Source organism: Olea europaea, chromosome 11, assembly GCF_002742605.1.
Source record: "Olea europaea var. sylvestris chromosome 11, O_europaea_v1, whole genome shotgun sequence".
Classification (NCBI taxonomy): domain Eukaryota; kingdom Viridiplantae; phylum Streptophyta; class Magnoliopsida; order Lamiales; family Oleaceae; genus Olea; species Olea europaea.
The window spans coordinates 6364915-6387600 of NC_036247.1; the positions used below are offsets into that span (position 1 = coordinate 6364915).

A 22686-nucleotide genomic window follows, 5' to 3' on the forward strand; every position below is an offset into this window, starting at 1 on the left:
AAAGACAAATGAATAGAAGAGCTCAATGCAAAAGGGAATGGAACCTGTCAATTGTTTAATCTATTTCTGGCCCTTTTTCAGCAAAACACCGAACTTCCTCAGCATGTTGCCATTTTTCTTCTTGGGTGAGCCGTCTTCCATATCTTCAGAATAGGGCAAATCCAACTTTCCACCAATAGTTTGGTAGTCCAACGTCCTCTCGACATATTTGCCATTGTTACCTGTTAGAGACAAATTTAAAAAAATAAATATGTCCCTTCTTTAGGGCTTAAACTTTTAGCTGATACAATTTTACATGGTATAAAGAGGAGATAGAGATCTTAAGCTCAAGTCTCGCCATGACTTATAAATAGAATTGTGTACACGTCAGGCCTTTAACAAAATATATAAATGCAGCCTGCACGAGAGATGATGTATTGAATATACAATTTAGATAAATAGACACGTCCCATCTCTACAGGATTAGCTTTTTAATGTGATTAATGATTGTGATTAATGATTACCAGTTGAGAGCATTGTAGCAGCTGCCTCAGCAGCCTTCCTCCACTGGTCAGCCTGCACTTTTAATTTCCTCAGTTCAGCTTCCATCTCAGAATTTGCAACCTGTGCTGCATCGAGCTGCTCAGCAACCCGTGCCGCTTTTCGACTATTTTTATCTGCTTCCTCTGTAAAATATCCAAGCTTCATTAAGGCCTCTCGCTCGGCAGCACGTGCTTCTTCTGCCACAACAAGAGCCTCATCATTTGCTTTGCTTCTTTCTACTTCAGTTTTCATGATTTCAGACTTCAGCATCTCATTTTCCTCTGTTATGCACCGCAACTGTCTCTCTTTACAAAATAAACTTGCCTTCATGTCTGCTAAAACCGACTCTGATTTCGTCAGCTCAATTTCAAGTTCAGTTTCATTTTTTGTTTTCCGGTCTTCATCCACCTTAAGATTTGACCCTCTTTTCTCAAACAAAATACTTTGCAATGCATTTTCTTTTTCAATCAGCTTTGCCTTCAATTCCTCAACATCAGCTCTAGAGACTTTTAGCTTTGTCTCTAGTTCAGCTTCTCTTTCACTTGAGTCCATTTTTGCTCGCTCCACAAGTTCATAAGCATTCCTAATCTGCAATGTGCTCTGAATATATTCTTCCTCATATCTTCTTTCAGCGGCCTCTAGTGCAGCATTTAGTTGACTTACTTCCAGTTTCAAATTGGTAAGTTCAGTTTTCAGCAGCTCTGATTCATTAAGTTCTTTGTCCACAGGAGAGATGTTATCATTGCTCGGAGGATCTGTTATCTTGTTGCTGGAGTCGAGATTAGCCCGGAGTTTGCCAACAAGTTCCTCCAGAGAATTCACTCTATTCTTTGATTGCTCCAACTCATATACCAAAGATTTATATGATTCCACAGTATTGACATGTTCAGAACGTACTGTTTCCTCAGTAGTCTTCACCACTTCCAGTTGCATTTGGACCCTAGTGAGTTCTTCAATCGCCTGAGCTTCAGATTCTTTACTATTACTTAGCTGACTCTTCAATTCTTCAACAAAATCAATGGTTTTCTCGAGTTCCATTCTCAAGTTCTGAACATCGGCATGAGCTGAATCTGCACGTCTAGCCTGGGCAGCTTCTGCTTCAGCCATCCGGTCCAGTTGAATCTTGAGCCTCTGTATCTCATGCATTGCAGAAGCCAAAGCGGCAGAGTCCATTGAGTGCTGCTTCTGGACAGCCTCCAGTTCAGACTGCCATGCTCTGTCTCGATCCTGAGAGATCTTGCGCAATTCTTGGATACGAGAGTCTTCAGAATCGGAAATCTCAACCAGTTGCTTCTCAGTCTCCTCGAGTTTTGATGACATGGCAGCAAGTTGACTCTTAGCTTCGTCAGCCTCCTGCTGAGCCCTCTTCTTCCAAGATTCGGACGAGTTCAGCTGATCCTTTGACTTGCTCAGTTCCTCTTGGAGCTGAGAAAGCTGGGTTTCCAATTCAGAGACTCGGTTTGGTCGCTTCTTCTGAAAATTTATAGGTAAAGAAGGGATGTCAAAGATTGACAACAAGCAGCTCGATATAACTTTCAGATAAATAATGGAACAAGCATGAGATTTTATGGATTTGTGATGGATGAAGGTTGATCCAAGAATTTGTTTTTACCCCAATAAATAAAAGCGTAACACACTCCAAATCCCTCAAACCTAGGTGGGAAAACAAAGTAAAATGCGTGAAGTGCACATATTACAAAAGAGAAAAATTGTGCTGTATGCCCTATCAACTCGGATATATTGTCTTGTTTGGGAGGAAAATTCTTAAGATAATTAAATTATTTCACTTCACTTGTTATCTTATTTCTTACTTTTCCTCTCACAAGTCTTCTAAAATATGAACATTTATATTTAAAGCATTTGAAGACAACAAAATCAAACTGTGTACGCCTGAAATATTTTTAAAAAGTTAACACAATTTAAAATAGCGAGCAGCCATATCATTTGTGGCATAAGCTTTCACGAGAACTTCTAGAAGACAATTAAAAAGAGGTATGCAGCAAAATAAGGCATCTAAATATTTCAATGCTTCAATTTGATGAAAGAACGTTTTGTTTCTGCCTAACTAATAATTAACCTCAAAAGTGAGATTCACTAGTCTAGCACTAAGCACATGGTTTTACCATTTGAAAAAAATATTTTTAAGGATACTCAAGGCGATAAATTGCCAAATGTTTCTCCTCAAATTTACCTCAGTTGCTGGAGTCCTTGGTGATCGACGATCAACAACCTTGGAACTTCTATCTTTTGGAGTTTTGCTTGCTGGATTTGGTGACGGAACAGGATCAGATTCAGATCCTGGAGTTTTGAGCTTCCGGGTTGTCCGCGGTGTGGCAGGAGACACCTTGTGAGGCACATCCAGTGACGCAGGTCTACATCCAAAATGGATATAACAACGATGTAAGACACATCATAGGAAACTAAATATAGGCCACTGAAAGATATGCCATTACCTATTTTGTTTAATGACACATAAAAACTAAGCACAAATCAGTTGGACTAAATAGAAAATTAAAGAAGAGTATATTTGTGTTTCCGATATGATGGAACCATTGACTCTTCATTCAGGCATCATACAATGAAATAAATACAATTTCCAACAAAAAAAAAAAAAATTAAAAATCAATAGCTCAACACATCACCACCTTTTTTAACAGTAATGCACATTTGTCCCCAGAAAACATTTTCAGCAACTATACTAGTGTTACCAGCAAGCATATATGCTCTGTGTTTCAGTGAATATGGTTGTACAGCATAAATGTTTAGCCTTCTTCTATGTAGGCAAGATTTTTCAATCCGATCTGACGGAATTTCAAAGATAGAACCCAAGAACGATACCACAAACAGAAAACAAACTCATGAGTGACAATTACCTTGCTTTTGGTGTTTGCATACTTTATCTGCTCAGAGAGAATGAAGAATATGGAAAACTCAGAGAGAATGAAGAATATGGAAAACCTTCCTCTTCAAAGGTCCACCTGCCCCACAAGCACCTGCAATAGTTCAGAGGAATTCTTGGCTAAGAAAGAACTTTTGCTACAACTATATACATAAATCAAACAAGACAAATAAAATGCTCATCAAGGAAATTAAGCTTTAAGCGATATTCAATTGGAAAAAACCAAACCAAAGATACATACAAACAATACAATCCCTTAAAAGAAACTCCATAGAAACAAACTCCACTCCACCAACCAAACAAACATACAACAACAAGGAATATAACAAAAAAAGAAATAGAAAAATAAGAAAGTAGCTATCAAGAAAAAATAAATATCACTATGCAAATTGTGCTTTGCTTTCCTTTTTTTTGCTTCATTTTTACTCTTTCCTTACACTACATAGCAATGACATCAGACAGCATAATAAATAAATAAATGATAATTATAGCCAACATTTTCAGCAGAAAGTGTAAGAGCTCCATTTAAAAGAATACTCACTAGTCACCACAGATATTCAATGTGAAGTATATACATTAAAATAATTTCATAACAGGGTTTTCAATTTTTATATTCTACAGTCCGTTATGATGTATAAATCAAACCAACGGTACAATTAACAAGACATAGTTATCTGTCATCACCCAAAACTTGTTAAATTTCCATTAAAATATTCAGCTCCTTAAATAAGAATTCATTAATCTTTTAATAAACTATACACATGGAGAAAACGCATAAGCAGATCCAAAAGCATCTCACCGAACCATAATAGCCACGTTCAAATAATACAGCAAACTACCAGAAAAAGGTTTTATTAAAATAATTTAGACCTCAAGAACTAGAATATATCCAAAAAGAAAAATAAAAAAATGCCAAGTTCTGTAAACACACACTCACGAATACATGTTTAAATTAAATAAAATAATAACGGCATCCAAAACTCAGTTTGAAGCTCAAAAAATCAACCCACATTGTAAGACAAACTCATAAATTCCACACAACTGAGATTTATTGTAGCAAAGTTCAAGCAAAAAAACAGTCCACAAGAAAAAAGACATGCTCCCTGGAGTTACAAGCAGATCAACACAGAGACAACACCAACTAACTTTGGAAGTTTTTTGAGAAAGCGNAATAATTTATTGGTCGAAGCGGTCCATAGAGTACTACAAGGTACAATTTCGAAAGTAAATGTTGTCTGATGTTTCTCATGCACTTGTACAACTGTACCATGCATATGATAAACTTTATTTTTGCAATTTCATTTTACACAAGAAGGGTTATACTTGGGGTACATTATGACATCTATCATGGTGTCCAAAATGGACACACGGCATCTCCGCATTGGCCGAGGTGCCTGCCATGTCGAGGACCAGTAGCACCTCGGCCAATACCGAGGTGCCGGGTGTCCATTTTGGACACTATGTTGGACACCTCGGTGTACCTTGAGCATTTTCCTACACAGAAATGCCATGTTTGGCTTGAACAACACAAGAAAGGAGTGAAAATAATTTTGTTTACTACGATAAATTTTAAAATAATGGTAAAAGAGTGACATTAGTCGTTTAGTTATAATCGCTCTATTGTACTTAATACTTAAGATGATTAATCACTGTAAAAACTCTCATAGAAAGACAATTATGTCATAGCTTGTATTTTCACTTTTCTCTATCACAAATATCCATTATCGTAATAAGTAATATAATGGATCTATGAGTTTAGGTGATTATTCTCACAGTGACTATTATTTAATACTTAAATTTATTATTTCTAGCTCTTAAATGTCGAAAATAAAGAACAATTTTTTATTAGTTATCTAAATTATACTAATTTTACCTAAAGCACACAATTAATCAAATTAGAGTTTTAAAAAATATGGACGTCACGAAGTACAGTTTCATCTGTTGTTCCGTTTAATTTGCTAATCAATATTTTTTACTTTTAGTAGTATTATGTCGATTTTTTCTTAATTTACCTCTCTCAAGTTCAAATTGATAATATTTAACTTAGTCAATTCATGATATCTTTATGTGAATACAAATAAGACTTTATTAAATGCATGTAATTCTAAGAAGGGGCATTTTTAAGAATGTTCAATTTTAAGGCTATGAGTTGAAAATATATATTCATTTGAATTTAGTGCCAACTTGTCTATTATACCCTTAATGAAAAACTACATTTTGAAATGGTATTCTCGACATTTTAAATGTCGCTCTCGATATCTGATTTTTTTTATCAATTTGTCACGATAATTTTGTTTACTACGATAAATTTTAAAATCATGGTAAAAGAGTGACATTAGTCGTTTAGTTATAATCGCTCTATTGTACTTAATACTTTCTTTTAAGATGATTAATCACTGTAAAAACTCTCATAGAAAGACAATTATGTCATAGCTTGTATTTTCACTTTTCTCTATCACAAATATCCATTATCGTAATAAGTAATATAATGGATCTATGAGTTTAGGTGATTATTCTCACAGTGACTATTATTTAATACTTAAATTTATTATTTCTAGCTCTTAAATGTCGAAAATAAAGAACAATTTTTTATTAGTTATCTAAATTATACTAATTTTACCTAAAGCACACAATTAATCAAATTAGAGTTTTGAAAAATATGGACGTCACGAAGTACAGTTTCATCTGTTGTTCCGTTTAATTTGCTAATCAATATTTTTTACTTTTAGTAGTATTATGTCGATTTTTTCTTAATTTACCTCTCTCAAGTTCAAATTGATAATATTTAACTTAGTCAATTCATGATATCTTTATGTGAATACAAATAAGACTTTATTAAATGCATGTAATTCTAAGAAGGGGCATTTTTAAGAATGTTCAATTTTAAGGCTATGAGTTGAAAATATATATTCATTTGAATTTAGTGCCAACTTGTCTATTATACCCTTAATGAAAAACTACATTTTGAAATGGTATTCTCGACATTTTAAATGTCGCTCTCGATATCTGATTTTTTTTATCAATTTGTCACGAATTTTGAGAAGTGGCTTCCATGAGAAGCTAAATTAAAATAATGTTTCTCGACATTTCATATGTCATTTTCGACATTTGAACACCATTTCATTTGTCTAGAATTGCATTTCATTATGAACATGACATTTCTCTACATTTAAAAATGTCATTCTCGACATTTCTAAATCAATGAAAAATATAGCATTTATTGTGATTTGACCTGTATACTTTTTGTAATAAATATGACAGGTTATATGTCAAAATTTTATTGGTCAATAATAATATTGCAAAAATATCCATTTTTTTTTTGTCTTAGTGTGGAATTATAAATTGTTAATAAAGTTATTTTGGTCTAAATTCTTCCAAATTAGACATTTTTACAATGATAGACATTTTTGCAAATGACTAGGTAAAAATGGACATTTTGTGAAATTTCCTCTTCCAAGAACACATGTAATGATCACAATGACCATAAAAGACATCTATACATTTTTATTCAAATTACCAAATTTTACTATGTGTTCTTAATCTATAATTACCTCTCGATTTATTATAAGTTCACATATCATTGAATTAGTAATCAATTAATTCAAATCATTAAAATATATAAATAAGTATGAGTTGAAAATATATATTCATTTGAATTTAGTGCCAACTTGTCTATTATAACCTTAATGAAAAACTACATTTTGAAATGGTATTCTCGACATTTTAAATGTCGCTCTCGATATCTGATTTTTTTTATCAATTTGTCACGAATTTTGAGAAGTGGCTTCCATGAGAAGCTAAATTAAAATAATGTTTCTCGACATTTCATATGTCATTTTCGACATTTGAACACCATTTCATTTGTCTAGAATTGCATTTCATTATGAACATGACATTTCTCTACATTTAAAAATGTCATTCTCGACATTTCTAAATCAATGAAAAATATAGCATTTATTGTGATTTGACCTGTATACTTTTTGAAATAAATATGACAAGTTATATGTCAAAATTTTATTGGTCAATAATAATATTGCAAAAATATTCATTTTTTTTTTGTCTTAGTGTGGAATTATAAATTGTTAATAAAGTTATTTTGGTCTAAATTCTTCCAAATTAGACATTTTTACAATGATAGACATTTTTGCAAATGACTAGGTAAAAATGGACATTTTGTGAAATTTCCTCTTCCAAGAACACATGTAATGATCACAATGACCATAAAAGACATCTATACATTTTTATTCAAATTACCAAATTTTACTATGTGTTCTTAATCTATAATTACCTCTCGATTTATTATAAGTTCACATATCATTGAATTAGTAATCAATTAATTCAAATCATTAAAATATATAAATAAAATCAACACATGAAGATTTAATTACGAGAATTTTGAAAATTAAATTAAATGATCACACACATATTACATTATTTCTCATAACTAATGATTTGATTACTTATACTAATGAAAAAAAAAACAATGGAAGAGAATATAGTTTATAATCGGGTTTTGATATCTTGATGAAGGAAAATTTGAATCTTGCAATAAGGCTCTTCCCTCTAATTCCAAAATCTTGCAAACCCTAAAATTGATCTTCTATTTTTCTCTCTAAAATTGTGTGTCCCATAAAAAATATTGATTAATATAGAAGTTTACAATAACTTTAAAAAGGAGTCCTAAAGCATTTCCCATGTCATAGCATTTATTGTGATTTGACCTGTATACTTTTTGAAATAAATATGACAAGTTATATGTCAAAATTTTATTGGTCAATAATAATATTGCAAAAATATTCATTTTTTTTTTGTCTTAGTGTGGAATTATAAATTGTTAATAAAGTTATTTTGGTCTAAATTCTTCCAAATTAGACATTTTTACAATGATAGACATTTTTGCAAATGACTAGGTAAAAATGGACATTTTGTGAAATTTCCTCTTCCAAGAACACATGTAATGATCACAATGACCATAAAAGACATCTATACATTTTTATTCAAATTACCAAATTTTACTATGTGTTCTTAATCTATAATTACCTCTCGATTTATTATAAGTTCACATATCATTGAATTAGTAATCAATTAATTCAAATCATTAAAATATATAAATAAAATCAACACATGAAGATTTAATTACGAGAATTTTGAAAATTAAATTAAATGATCACACACATATTACATTATTTCTCCTAACTAATGATTTGATTACTTATACTAATGAAAGAAAAGCAATGGAAGAGAATATAGTTTATAATCGGGTTATGATATCTTGATGAAGGAAAATTTGAATCTTGCAATAAGGCTCTTCCCTCTAATTCCAAAATCTTGCAAACCCTAAAATTGATCTTCTATTTTTCTCTCTAAAATTGTGTGTCCCATAAAAAATATTGATTAATATAGAAGTTTACAATAACTTTAAAAAGGAGTCCTAAAGCATTTCCCATGTAGAATTTGGGTGTAATTAGAAAATTAACAAATGTTACAATTTCTTCTAATTTCATGCAATTTGGTCATCCACATTGATTTCTTGTTCATCCCAAGACTTGATTGTTTTGATCCTCTATTTTTCAATTTTGTACAATTTCAATCAAACTTGTCAAATTCGAGTTTCCCCTAAATCAATCACAAAATAAACAAAATTAAATATCTAATCAAGGGAAGCACTTACAAATATCCATTTTTCATAGCTCAAGTAAGTGTAAAAATACACTAGCAATGATCACTATTTACGCTGTAAAGACTGTCATAAAATGACTATTATATTACAAATTGTATTTCATTTTTTGTATTTTTTTTCTTGAAAAGTTCAATTTCCTCTTCCAATAACACATGTAATGATCACAATGACCATAAAAGACATCTATACATTTTTATTCAAATTACCAAATTTTACTATGTGTTCTTAATCTATAATTACCTCTCGATTTATTATAAGTTCACATATCATTGAATTAGTAATCAATTAATTCAAATCATTAAAATATATAAATAAAATCAACACATGAAGATTTAATTACGAGAATTTTGAAAATTAAATTAAATGATCACACACATATTACATTATTTCTCCTAACTAATGATTTGATTACTTATACTAATGAAAGAAAAGCAATGGAAGAGAATATAGTTTATAATCGGGTTATGATATCTTGATGAAGGAAAATTTGAATCTTGCAATAAGGCTCTTCCCTCTAATTCCAAAATCTTGCAAACCCTAAAATTGATCTTCTATTTTTCTCTCTAAAATTGTGTGTCCCATAAAAAATATTGATTAATATAGAAGTTTACAATAACTTTAAAAAGGAGTCCTAAAGCATTTCCCATGTAGAATTTGGGTGTAATTAGAAAATTAACAAATGTTACAATTTCTTCTAATTTCATGCAATTTGGTCATCCACATTGATTTCTTGTTCATCCCAAGACTTGATTGTTTTGATCCTCTATTTTTCAATTTTGTACAATTTCAATCAAACTTGTCAAATTCGAGTTTCCCCTAAATCAATCACAAAATAAACAAAATTAAATATCTAATCAAGGGAAGCACTTACAAATATCCATTTTTCATAGCTCAAGTAAGTGTAAAAATACACTAGCATTTACGCTGTAAAGACTGTCATAAAATGACTATTATATTACAAATTGTATTTCATTTTTTGTATTTTTTTTCTTGAAAAGTTCAACTAAAGAATAAAGAAAAATACGACATCTTCCATACTTAATGACTATTATGCAAGTTAAAGATGCCTATTCCTAGTGACCTGCATTATGGTTGAAAGATTTTCTATCAACGAAACAGACAAAAAAAATAAAAAATAAAAAATAAAAAAATAAAATGTCTCTTCATCTTCAAGACGAAGATGCATCCTATGTGAGCTGTCATTAAGCACAATATTAACAGGTCCCTCGGAATATAATTTTGGACAACCTACCCTCCATGATTTCAATAAAGGAAAAAAAAAAAAAAAGGCATTGAACCTTGCTTTACTCATAATGAAAGAAACCAACAGTTATTCCACGAATGTTAAATCTTAAATCACTACACTTACATTCAAAAGTCCAAAAGCTTGACAATAAGTATCAAATAATTGACTATCCTTTAAGCTAGACAAAAGTGTCAAATCATTGACAATTCCTTTTTTCTTTTTCTTTTTCTTTTTCTTCCGCAATCCCGTGACATAGGTTTTACATAGAAACAATTTTCTCGATTCAAATCCCTTCTTGTATAACTTTATCTACAATACGTACATGTGAAAGAGCCTAGGTAAGCAAACATTCTTGTGTTTATATGGGTCGAGAGGCCAAGGGGTCCTTCGATGATTGATCAACCTTGTCATTTCAATGCTACAACCTTCAATCTAATAACTGAGACCACTCAGACCATCTTTCTATTAGATAATATATATTTTTCATGTCCTTGACCTAAATGATTTACATGATAATACTAAAAACCTATTAACTGAAGTATCTGCGGTGGTAGCTTCCTCTATTTGTATCAAGTCACCTTTTTCAAGTTTCCACCAGCTAACCAGATGATTCATGATAATTGCAAGCATCTGCTTGGTGAAACTCATTAAGCAAAGAAAGAATTTCTTTCTCCAACTTCTCAAGCAGCCAAAATATTGCACAACGCCTGCTCCACAGAGAACCTTCCCACGTTAGCCAACAGAGACTCCACCCCACAAGAAAGCAGTGGTCCCACCTCTATAGGGTTACGAGTAGCCTTTTTTCCTTTATTCTTGATAGCACTAGCTCAGAAGCATAAAAGAGATCTTCGAAACCGGTAAGGACAATATGAATAGGAGAAACGAACAACAAATATAGGGAAACTGCAAGGAGAAATAGGCCCTTGTCCTTCAGTTGTGGCATATTTGACTTTATTTATCATCTCCTCAGGAATAAGCTCATGGACCAAAAGTTTTCTTCCAACAAACAAATGAGATTATTACTTGGTCCAGACAAACAACTAGAATGTGGTCAGCTTCAGAAGAGCAAAATGGCAACTCCAGATGATTTGTGTCATGTGCAACTTCAGGTCAACGATGCTTTCGTGAACCCAAGGAAACATGTTAAAAGACTTGAGAAAACTAAAAATAAAAAATGCGTGGAGAATCTTTCTCCCAGACATTTATTATGTAAATAAATTCTGGTGGACAGAAGCCGCCAAGATGGAAAGTGAGGTGCCCCAGCTTTAAAAATGATCCTGGCTCCTCATGGTAGAACTCACAGATAATTTCCAACAGTTGAAGAGTAATACGACACAGTAATCAGCTGAACAAAGAAGTTGATATCCGAAATGAACAAAAAGCAGAAAGATATTAACATTTGTAACAGGACCAATCACTGAATCAGATTTTATGTGATCTGTAAAAAGGTGTTAGACTAATCTTTAAATATAAATACATGCTATACGTCATGTTCAACACACATCGAATGTCTAATTCCTTTTAACTAAAACCTTAAAGATGGTTGATAGTGAAAACCTGAGGAACCATCCGAGTGTCAATTTATGGTCTCAACCCAACAGGTACCAGTTTCATCTATGTCTATACACTAGGGGAAGGACCAAATAATTTCAATGTAATATCTGGTCTCTATTACCTGAAAACACGTTTGATTATTTTTTCCTTCTTTTACAAAGTACAAATCTTCCTGTCATGTCTTGTTGTCTCAATATCCACCAGTTTGTTCAAGTTTAATTCTAAAAGCCTTATTTTCAAATGAGTCTGTGACAAGTGAAATAAATGGGTTTGGCCCTAGTTTCCTTTTCATCCCATCTTCATAAACCCAAATAAGGGGAAGAAATCAACAGAGAACTGAATCTTTCCACTCACCAGCTCAAGTATCCATAGATTGGCCAAAGAATGGGTTGTGTCTTCTATTACAGATCCCATGAATGCCTGAGAATCGATGACTATATGGTCAAGACTGGCAATGCTTCAATGCTTGTTCAATCACCAATAGTCATTACACGAACATTTACCGTCCGTGAAATGATGGAATCTGTTGGAGTCTCGTAAAATTATTTGCCTACCCACTATTTGGGATATGTATTTAAAGGCAGAGTGACAATCCCCACAAACTCGAAGATTTTTCATTATCCTTATGGGCAGTTCTGAAGTTCGTATAAGAACAAAAGCAACAGCAAGCCTCTCGCTGTGATAGCTCAAGAGTTCTTCCTTGTTCTCCAGTTCAAGATCATACAACGCATATCTTATCTGAGGCATATATCCAGCATCTTTCATTTTCCTATGCAGTTCCTTTATTTTACCGTATATTGCTTCTGCATCAGGATGTGATTTGTCTCCTGCAACGAAAACATGTATACCATCTTTCATAGTGACCCAACTGCACCCAGCTTCCTTCTTTGCTTCTGCTTCCCTCATTGCACGACGGGCCTCAGCAACATATTCCCATTTCTCTCCAGAGGCATACATGTTTGCAAGAAGGACATAGTTTACTGCATTTTGAGGTTCCAATTCCAAAAGCATTTGAGCAGCCCTCCTGCCTAAATCAGCCATGCGACCATTTGCTCGACCACAGGAACCTAGAACAGTCCTCCATATAAAAACATTAGGTCTTATTGGCATTCTATTGATAAAGTCCTCCATCTTACGAAATTCACCTGCTCTTCCAAGAAGATCAACTATACAAGAGAAATGCTCGATCCCAGGTGTCAACCCATACATTTTGCTCATGGATTCTAAATGATCAAATGCTTGATCGACCAATCCTACATGGCTACAAGCTGATAAGACCCCAACGAAGGTCACGTTGTCTGGTGCCTGGCCTTCCAATTTCATGTGAGCATACATCTCCAGTGCTTTATGTCCATGACCATGTCGTGCATAGCCAGATATCATGGTGTTCCAGGAATATACATTCCGTACAGGCATTAACATGAAAAACCTTGAAGCGTAATCTATCCTTCCACATTTGGCATACATATCAACAAGTGCACTCCCAATCACAACATCGTACTCTAAACAAGCTCTAATTGCACAAGCATGAACCTGCATGCCACGCTCAAGTGTTGCAACAGAGGCACAAGCACTGAGAACAGTGGCAAAGGTGAACCGATCTAATCTTTGACCATTATGCAGCATAAGCCACACTATTTCCATGGCCTTAGATAAAAGTTCATTGTGTATATATCCAGATATCATGGAATTCCAACTAACTTCATCTCTCTCCGACATTCTAGAGAATATGCTTTCACAATCATTCATCAATCCGACCTTACCATAGCAAGAGAGTAGTGCATTCTGAATGGCACTATCATCCATAAGGCGATACTTTAACACCAGTGCATGAACCTGGCGTGCAAGTTCAAAATGGGAAAGAGATGCTGCTGCAGAAAGCATGTTTATGAAGGTTATGCTGTTAAGAATCCATCCAACTTGCATCATTTTTTTGGAATATTCTACAGCACCAATAATAGAGGACTCAGAATCACCAAATGCTCCTACAATTGTATTCCATGACACCTGATCATATTCGGGCATGGAGGAAAAAACTTTCCTGCACTCAGCAATATATCTGGTATCAGAATATATGGAAAGAAGAGAATTCGATACTGAAACATCCAAATCAAATCCCAATTTAATACCCTCACAATGTATTTGTTCTCCCATCCAGATCCAACCTAGACTGCCACAAGAACTCAAAGAACTAATCAGTGTAAAATTTGTTGGCATCAGTCCAGCTTTCTTCATTGCACGGAAACTGAACAGTGCATCTTCAAAACGATCATTTTGGTCAAAACCAGAGATCATAGAACTCCATGACACCGAATCCTTGCAAGACATTAGCTTAAAAACAGCGCAAGCATCTTCAATTGCACCACATTTGGCATACATGTTAATCAAACTGTTCCCAATAGTGATCTTAGAATCAATGATGCCGGTTCGCATGAGATACACGTGCACTTCTTTCCCTTTTCTTTTCCCCTCTTCCAAACACAAGAACTCATCAAAGGCACTCAAAAGAGCAACAAAAGAATCGGAATTTATTCTAACCAAGTTTCTCATATTCATAAACACCTCAACTGCTTCTTCTCCTCGCTTAAGCTTCACCAGTCCAACTATCAATCCATTCATGGACACTGCATTCCTTGCACCCATATGCTGAAAAATCTTATTGGCAGTGTCAACCAACCCAAACTTGGCAAAACCACTCACCAAAGCACTACCGACATACAGATCCTCTAAAAATCCAGACTTAACAATTTTTGCCAACATCTGCTTGAGCAATAACAGACCACTATCAACACAAGAGGATGCGGCTGCGGCTGCGGCAGCTATCAAGCTGCCTAGAGTATACTCGGTAGGCTTAAAACTGAACCTCAAAGCCTCCTTTTGCATACTAGAAAAGAGCCCGAAAGCAGAACCTGTATCACCCCTCTGCGAGTAAACTGAAATAATAGAGTTCCAGGAAATAGAATTCTTATTTTCCATCCCATCAAAAACCCGACTAGCATAAGTTGTACCCATACAACTCCCATACATCGAAATTAACACATTGCACACAATCACATCAAATGTGTGAGGAGTTTTTGAAATGAAACCATGGATTTGCATCCCATATCTCAGACCATCAACTCCCAAATTCTGACAAGCCCTCAAAGCACTTCCAATAGCATAATGATTGGGAATGAATCCGGTAGATACCATTCTTCCAAATATAGCACACGCATCATAGGGCATTTCATTTTGGGTATAACCAGAAATCAAGCAAGCCCACGTGACCAAATTCTTGTCAGGCATTTCATCGAACACTTTATTAGCCGACACCAAATCAGCACTCCTCACATATACATTAATTACAGTGTTGCACAGAAACAAGTGATTAACCAACCCCTTCTTGATTATTTCTAAATGGAGCTGCTCGCCATCGAAAGTCGAACAAGAAAACCGGTACTTTTCAATCAAAAAATCACATTTTTCATAAAGGGAAATCTCAGGTTTTGGGGAATAAAATCCGGTTGGTTTATTCTGGGTTAAGGCTCTATCTTGCGTTGTTTTATGGTGATCAAAAGTGGCAAAAACGGGGCTCTGAGAGAGTGAGAATGAGTGAATTACAGAGGCTTCAATGAGTGAACAAAAACCGGGACTTGAAATAATGTATCTGCACAATCTTCGGTTTGTTAACGATGCAACGTTAAACATCGTGGGTAAGCAGTGATGTAGATTGAAGTGATATATGGTTCATGACTCTTTTCGCGCGCTTCCAGTTTGAAATGAGAGCTCGTCGTTACGTATGACATGCTATTCTGCGAACATCACTGTTTGCCGAACGTCGGTAAAGTTCATATGCGGTGTCTGAACTTTCAGAAATATCTCAACTTGGTAATTGTACTTTAGTTTGTTACATTTTGGTCATTAATTTTGTTTCAATTATATCACCAATCTACAATTTTAGAGTCAAACTTAGTTATTCCATCACAAGCGATTCCCCAAATTAACCCCGTTTGGAATTCATTAAATTACATTCCATTATATTTTACTTTTCTATCTCCCATTTTCAACCACACAATTTTTTATAAAATAATATTACATATAAATTAAATTTTTTTTTTGTTCTTTTCAACCACTCATTTTTCAAAAAAACACCATTCCACTCATTTTCATTTTCCAAAAATGAAAGTCAAACAGGGACAAAATCACTTAGCCCCTATTTGGTGGGGATTAAAAAAAAAATTTAAGCAAATTTTGTTTAAAATTGATAAAAACATAGTTAAAAAATTTTGAATCCCATAAAAGATAGAAATTAATTTGTCTAAAAGTTGAGTTGTGGATGAAATTACCCTCTAGTATTTACTAGTTACTGGCTTACTTCTACAGATACACAAGCTTTCATTTTAAGCCATATATTATGTTGTTTTTTTAAAAAAAATAAATTTTGTGAAAAATAATTAATTCAAAACAATATTTGGCTCAAAGGTCAAAAAAAATTACAATCCATATTAAAATTATTTTGTTGAAAAAATATGATTGAAAATAAGCTTTTTTTTTTTTTTTTTTTTTTTTTTTTTTTTTTTTTAAGTTTTTAAAGAATCTTCACCAAACATGAACCTGATTTTGGATATTAGTATGTTGATGAATTATCCACTAGTCATTAGGAATTCAGAAAATAAATTACTAAATACAATTGGATGAAAGCTGAAGCATATTTTAAGCTGGCTTCAATTCAATTCAACAGAAAATAGGGTTTCCCAATGAATAAAGTCTGCCCCCAAATCTTATAATCATTTCATGTTACAGAAAGACATCCAGAGAGTTAATTTAATGAATGATCACCAAACTTCATTATAGATTACTACCTACTCAACAATCTTTAAAAAGTTACTCGTTACTCACTAAACTTTGCTATAGGTTACTATTTACTCATCGTATTTCACAAAGCTACTCATTGCTCACCTAGATTTAAATAAAATTACTCTTTGCTCATTAAACTTTGCAATAAGTAACACTCATGAAAATAATATGAATGATTAATGGGTAACCTCATTTAAATTTAGATAAGCAATAAATAACTTTTTAAATTTCAGCAAGCAAGTAGTAACTTATAGTAAAATTCAATGAGTAAAGAGTTATATTTTAAATTTCGGTGAGCAAATAATAACTTATAACAAAATTTAGTGATCATTTAATAAATTAACTCACACCCAAATGTACAAACTTCACTAAAATATAGTTCTGACAATTGCACAAAAATAACACACTTAAAGCATAATAATAATTAATAATATAAAATGCATTATGAAACTGTGATGATCTCCTCAAGCAGGACGAAAATAACAATATTGATTCAGAGATGAGCGAAGTCTAGTCCGTGCCTCTCATTGGGACCATCATATGCTGAGGTTGTGACTAAACATCAACACAGAAAACAAAATAAATTAGTAAGAATAGGCTCCAACCTCTATATGGATAGAGATTCAAGGAACCTAAAGAGAATTAAACTAATTTCGTTCATACAGGCGAAAGAAGGCCATAGTTGATAAGTCAATAAACAGCAACAATTCGATATTTGGCATCAAAAAGTATGTTCAAGGAGCACATTTTGCAATCATGGAGAATAATAAATCAGAATCTAAGTACTGAACACAAACTACACCTCTGGACCACAAATGATAGGAAGACTGATGACTTAGAAATGAGCGTTGTAGCATTTAGAAATCCCGAGCATCACAACATACAACATCCCTTCGTGTTCAAATAGCATGTAGTTCAAATAACACAGGCACCGACTTCCGTGTAAGCTTCCAGTGTTTTCTCCAACTATGTAGCATGTAATATGAACACAAGAAACAGAAAAACATAGGAAAATTAGATTTTACAGTTGTTTGTTTCCATTGAAGTCCAAGTGAAGATCTGGAAGAATCTTAAAAATTGCAGACTGGACAAGGGGGAAAATATCCCTGTCAAGGCGAAACTGGGTTTATGTTTCCAATTCTCCATCCCCATCCCTGCTCCTATTATCATTTGTTTTCTATGCTTCCTAATTATTGTCTCCCCATACGATGATATGCTTCTTGCACTTAAAATAAAAATATTTGAGGGTATTTATTCACATGCACACACATAAATCAATTGCAATCACTTTCCAAAAGAAGAAAAATGAAAGGGAAAAAAAAAAAAAAAGAATTAACAAAAATTAACAAATGGAGAAGATCAATAAGAGATGCTAGCAAATCACTAAAAGAGAAACACCAGAAAACTCATTTGATTCGCCATACTGTCTAAGTCATACAAAGAAAGGTACACAGGAAATTGACAGATACGAAATTCTGAAACTTGGGTTAATCAAATTGACTTGTGCTGGAACTTGTAAATTCATGGAGAAGTTTGTTAAATCCTCTCAAACTTCATGATGATGAAGTTCCTTAAATTAACTTATTCTGGAAATCAACACCCAACAGCATTCCCTAATGAAGGACATATCAAGTCCCTCGTCAGAAATGTTGATCATCTCGATCCACATTCTAGTGACAACATTGTCAACAACCATCTGAAGCGGAAGTTAACAGGACAGACTTAGTGGCACTATATTTTGGATTATTAACAATGACTTAAAGCAGAATCTTTACAAATCCCAAGTATTTCTCTTCCAAGAAGAGGACAAAAGACCAGATTTTTATTATAAAATCAGGCACAGCTAATCATTGTTTTTGAAGAAGAATGCTCACCATGAGACCCAAGATTTGTGACGCTAATCAAGGAAATCCCTGTTTTTGTGAACAATCAGAACAGTGAAAATGTCATATGAATGTATTTTTTTCTTGATACACAAGGAGTTGGACAGACAGAAAATAGGATACAATCTCATAAGGTAAAATGTTTTGTGTAGCACGTAGAGCTGGAAAGGTATAAGAGACACAGCATACACATTAATTATGAGTATTTGATAATTGATAGGGTAAACTAGCCAAGTAACATGGGAAGTGGGAACTTAGAGTCGTGCACAGAGACATGGAGAGTGGGTACCTGAGAGTTTCCATAATTAATGGCTTGTGAAAATGAACCCTGATGAGCAAGCTGTACACATACAGGGGATAGTAATTGCAATAAATATCCGTAACAAATAAGCCTAAATAAAGCTCCTGCAAAGGAACGCAAGAGAATGTGTAACAGGGTACCTGTGAACTAGTACTAGGTTGTACTGACTCATTTCTAGAAGATCCATCTGCACCCTTCGCTGATGCCTTGGTGTCACCCTGTGGAAAAACCCAAGTCAAAATATCAAGCTGTCAAATGAAATGAATCGATATAAAAACCATCGAATGATAAAGCAATTTATATTCACTCACCTCCATCTGTCGTGCCACAAGAAATTAAAAACACCAAAAGCAAAAAAACAGAGACATCAGTTGCAATGCTTAGCAATATCTAAAGCAAAACTAAGCAGTATAATTTAGACCACATGCAGGAGCAAGTCTAAAGTCTTTATTTTAAGAAATAGGAAGCACCTACCTCTCGGTACCTAGCTAGGTACACCTTAAGTGGATCAATGTAATCTTCAAACCCCAAAATCACCATAGCCCATAATAAGTCATCCCCATTAATTGTCTTTCTTTTCTCTCTCTTGCATTTGTCACTTGCCCTTGACATTAAACCACCAAAATAGTTTCAATTACTTGCACACATTCAACACTTATATAAATGCTTCCAAAACAGATATGAAAAATCAATTTGCAATTTACCTCACTACACATAAAAATAAATTACAGCAAAGTCACTCATAAAAAGAGAACAAGGTACATAGATGCATGCACATATACAATACACAGTTTTGTGTCTATATAACATATACAGGTTCCAAGGAATATGCTCAAGTGTGCGTGTGTTGTTTGCGAATATTGATTTTGTAATTTCCTGCAATAATTACCATGTAATCCAAAGGAATGGTTATAGACAATAGCAAATAAATAAAAGAGAAAATGATGTGCATAAATTGATCTAAAACAAAACAAAACAAGACAGGAAAAGGAAAAGGAAAAGAAAAACGTAAAACGTGATCAAACAACGAGCTTGACGGTATACTCGCTGGTGATGAAGCTAATAAACTCAGAGACGCATTCCTGAACGGTCTCTTTAGCTTCCTTAGCGATCTTTCCATTAGCTGGTAGCGCCTTCTTCATGATCCGACTGATATTCGCGATCGGCAGGAATCTATCCTGCTCCCTAACATTCGATCTAGGGCTGAGGTCCCCACCACTTTCATGGCTGCCGCCGTCAGGGCTCCCCGGTAGCACTCCCTGCATGCCAGCATCCGCCATACCTCCAAAACCCTAGAAAACAAAATCCAAATTGAGTGTCCATGGATGAATACAGATATAGATTCAGAAATTTTTAAGGAATGGTAGAAAGATAAATTAGATAGAGAAAGAAAGGGGAAAATGAATACCGGGATAGGGAGAAGAGGGAGTATTTGTATTTGGGAGGGAGAGAAGGAGAGTGAATTGGGAGATCGAAGGGTGGAGAAATGGGGAGAGAGGAGACGATTGAGATGAGAAACTGGAATGGGATTTGGTCCATCTACACCGTCGGTTTTATGGATACACTTATTTAATCTGATTACCCACGTGTCACTGCCGGTATATCAACGGACCCTATTGTTTTAAATCAGATGCTATTTTTATATTTTTATCACCATTTTGCCCGTCTCATTAGCCTGATCCTCATTAAATTAAATTACATTACATTCCATTTTTCTTTCTCTTATTTTCAATCACATAATATTTCATAAAATAATATTACACGTAAATCGAAAATTTTTCCTTCTTTTTCAACCACTTATTTTTCTAAAAAATACTATTCCCCCATTTTCATTTTCAGATAATGGGCATCAGATAGGGACTAAAAATTTTCGCTATAATTGATTTAAAAAATAAAAAAATTGCTATCAAAGTCAACTTTTTCTTTGCACATAATTTTTATTTCGATTTCATAAAGCAATGTGATCATTTAGAATATTTTTCAGACATTACGTCCTATTTGGTTTAGTTAAAAAATTGTACTAAAATTTAAGTTAAAGTTAATAATTAATTTTAATTGCATATTTTATAGAACTCACAACTTTTTAGTCATATATTCCATTAAATTTTATAAAAATTTACTAAAAATATAATTTTTATCTAAATTAAACATGGACTAAATTTTTCCCTTGTTTGAGTCCCATTTTTTCAAAAATTCATTTTTCAAAACTCATTTTCAATCACACATTCTCCAATAAAATAATTCTACATGAAAATCGAAAAAAAATTCTTACTTTCTAACCACTCATTTTTCAAAAACTCATTATTCAAAAATACATTTTCTCTTTAAAATGGGGCTCAAACTTATAGCACTTAACATGACCACAGCCATGCCCTTTCAAGCCAGCCTTCTACCCTCATAGCCTGTGTTGGTACATATCATGAGAGAGGCTACATTAACAGGGCCTTTGACAAGCCCCTATTTGAGCATAATTATCCGTAGTGAAAATTACAAAAATCCCGACTTTTAAATATCTCAGTGCAAATATGAGGTGAGATGGTTTTTTATGCAAATTCCAAGCATGAATTTAGAGCCCGTTTAAGCCACATTATTTGTAGAATGAGAATGAAAAATAGAACTATTATGGGCTCCACACAAAAGATATAAATTAAAAAATGGTGGCTTGATATGATGGATAACAGTTATATTTTTCATTTTAATGAGGTAAAAATGGGGATCAAACAAGGCCTTAATTATTAATATTAATACAAAATATTTCATCCCCAATTCAGCCCTAAAATTCATTTCACAGCAATCAGCATCTTCTCTCCTCACTTTCTCCCGTTAACCCATGGTGCCGCCGCCCACAGTCGAAGAGAGCCTTTCACGTCGTCCTGCAGTGGTGCTTCACATTTCACGTTGTTGCTTCGTCTTTCTCACTCATCGTTTTGAGGTGCTTCGTAGCGACGGTCGCTCGCCTTTTTGAGGCGCTTCGCCGCTTCAACACAGCACAGGAACCACTGCTGCGAGGTTTGGATGGTGTTTTGTGTGGTGTTTGCGGTGGTGGCGTGGTGAATTTGGCGCAACTGCTGCCATTTTTTGATCTGTGAGATTGGGGGTGGTCTGCAAACGATTTCTCTGTCCAACGTGGATGTGGGTGGCTATGGTGACTTCATGCGGTACAGGGTGCAATGGATCTAGGTAGGACGGTGGTGGTTGTGATCCGATTATGGTCGAGTTTGGTGGTGGTTTTGGATGTATTGGTCCGTTGTGGATGGTGGTGATGGTTGTTGATGCAGGTGGTAGAGGTGGTTGATCTGTGGTATATGTGTGGTTTTGTTGGTGCAATGTGGGTGGAAGTCAATTCTGTTGGTACGATGTGGGTGGTGGTGTTTCCTAGGGTGTTGGTGTAGTGTGCGACGGCGACGGTTGTGGTGATGCAAGTTGGTGATTTGGGTTGATTGTTGGTGGTCTGTGACCTTAAAATTTGATAGTATGTGACTAAAAAAAATATGTAACCTCAATGATTTGGCCTATGACCTTAAATTTTGATGATCTATGATTAAAAAATAATCCGTGACCCATAAAATTTTTAATTTGTGACCTCGAAACAATCTGTGACCTACAAGATTTTTGATTTGTGACCTCAAAATAATATATAATCAATTAATTTGATGATATGTGACCATTAATTGTTTAATCATGACTTTATTATATTTATTTAATAAATATTTTTAATTAATTAAATCTAAACCTGAATTTTGAATTTTCAAACATTTTACCTGA

General features: G+C 33.9%; 3 protein-coding genes across 6 annotated transcripts; all 3 read right to left on the minus strand.

The window, feature by feature from the left end:
• Window positions 1-6: 6 nt before the first annotated feature.
• On the minus strand, window positions 7-3766 carry LOC111403151 (interactor of constitutive active ROPs 2, chloroplastic-like). Its single transcript, XM_023031546.1, has 5 exons — window positions 3663-3766; window positions 3396-3515; window positions 2714-2894; window positions 504-1995; window positions 7-221 (listed from the first exon to the last, which is right to left on the minus strand). Exons 2-5 carry the CDS (start codon window positions 3413-3415, stop codon window positions 61-63), a joined length of 1854 nt encoding a protein of 617 aa, XP_022887314.1. The 5' UTR covers window positions 3416-3515; window positions 3663-3766; the 3' UTR covers window positions 7-60.
• A 6616-nt stretch (window positions 3767-10382) lies between these two features.
• LOC111403152 (putative pentatricopeptide repeat-containing protein At5g09950) lies at window positions 10383-15678 on the minus strand. The gene is made up of 2 exons (XM_023031547.1): window positions 12256-15678; window positions 10383-11692 (listed from the first exon to the last, which is right to left on the minus strand). Exon 1 carries the CDS (start codon window positions 15586-15588, stop codon window positions 12376-12378), a length of 3213 nt encoding a protein of 1070 aa, XP_022887315.1. The 5' UTR covers window positions 15589-15678; the 3' UTR covers window positions 10383-11692; window positions 12256-12375.
• Window positions 15679-16589: 911 nt separating this feature from the next.
• LOC111403153 (nuclear transcription factor Y subunit B-10-like) lies at window positions 16590-20469 on the minus strand. Of its 4 annotated transcripts, none has more exons than XM_023031550.1 (8): window positions 20330-20469; window positions 19966-20213; window positions 19396-19525; window positions 19233-19238; window positions 19062-19139; window positions 18910-18960; window positions 18612-18650; window positions 17177-17292 (listed from the first exon to the last, which is right to left on the minus strand). In XM_023031550.1, the coding sequence occupies exons 2-7, from the start codon at window positions 20199-20201 to the stop codon at window positions 18639-18641; spliced, it is 513 nt and encodes a 170-aa protein (XP_022887318.1). In that variant the 5' UTR covers window positions 20202-20213; window positions 20330-20469; the 3' UTR covers window positions 17177-17292; window positions 18612-18638. The 4 variants fall into 4 exon arrangements, 3 of the variants coding, with proteins under 3 accessions (XP_022887317.1, XP_022887318.1, XP_022887316.1); XR_002704415.1 differs by lacking the exon at window positions 18612-18650 and adding an exon at window positions 17540-17703 and having other exon boundaries at window positions 17200-17292; XM_023031549.1 differs by lacking the exon at window positions 18612-18650 and having other exon boundaries at window positions 16590-17292.
• Between the last annotated feature and the right edge of the window lie 2217 nt (window positions 20470-22686).

Excerpts from the sequence above, each read along its gene's own strand:
- LOC111403152 (XM_023031547.1), bottom strand. The coding sequence starts at position 15,588 with ATGTTTAACGTTGCATCGTTAACAAACCGAAGATTGTGCAGATACATT.
- LOC111403153 (XM_023031548.1), bottom strand. The coding sequence starts at position 20,201 with ATGGCGGATGCTGGCATGCAGGGAGTGCTACCGGGGAGCCCTGACGGC. Across the intron at positions 19,526-19,965 it reads ATTAGCTTCATCACCAGCGA|GGCAAGTGACAAATGCAAGA; the intron begins GTATACCGTCAA and ends TTTAATGTCAAG. Across the intron at positions 17,704-18,909 it reads TTAATTATGGAAACTCTCAG|TTGGAGAAAACACTGGAAGC; the intron begins GTACCCACTCTC and ends CATGCTACATAG.
- LOC111403151 (XM_023031546.1), bottom strand. The coding sequence starts at position 3,415 with ATGCAAACACCAAAAGCAAG. Across the intron at positions 2,895-3,395 it reads ATGCAAACACCAAAAGCAAG|ACCTGCGTCACTGGATGTGC; the intron begins GTAATTGTCACT and ends TTTTGGATGTAG. Across the intron at positions 222-503 it reads TGCTACAATGCTCTCAACTG|GTAACAATGGCAAATATGTC; the intron begins GTAATCATTAAT and ends TGTCTCTAACAG.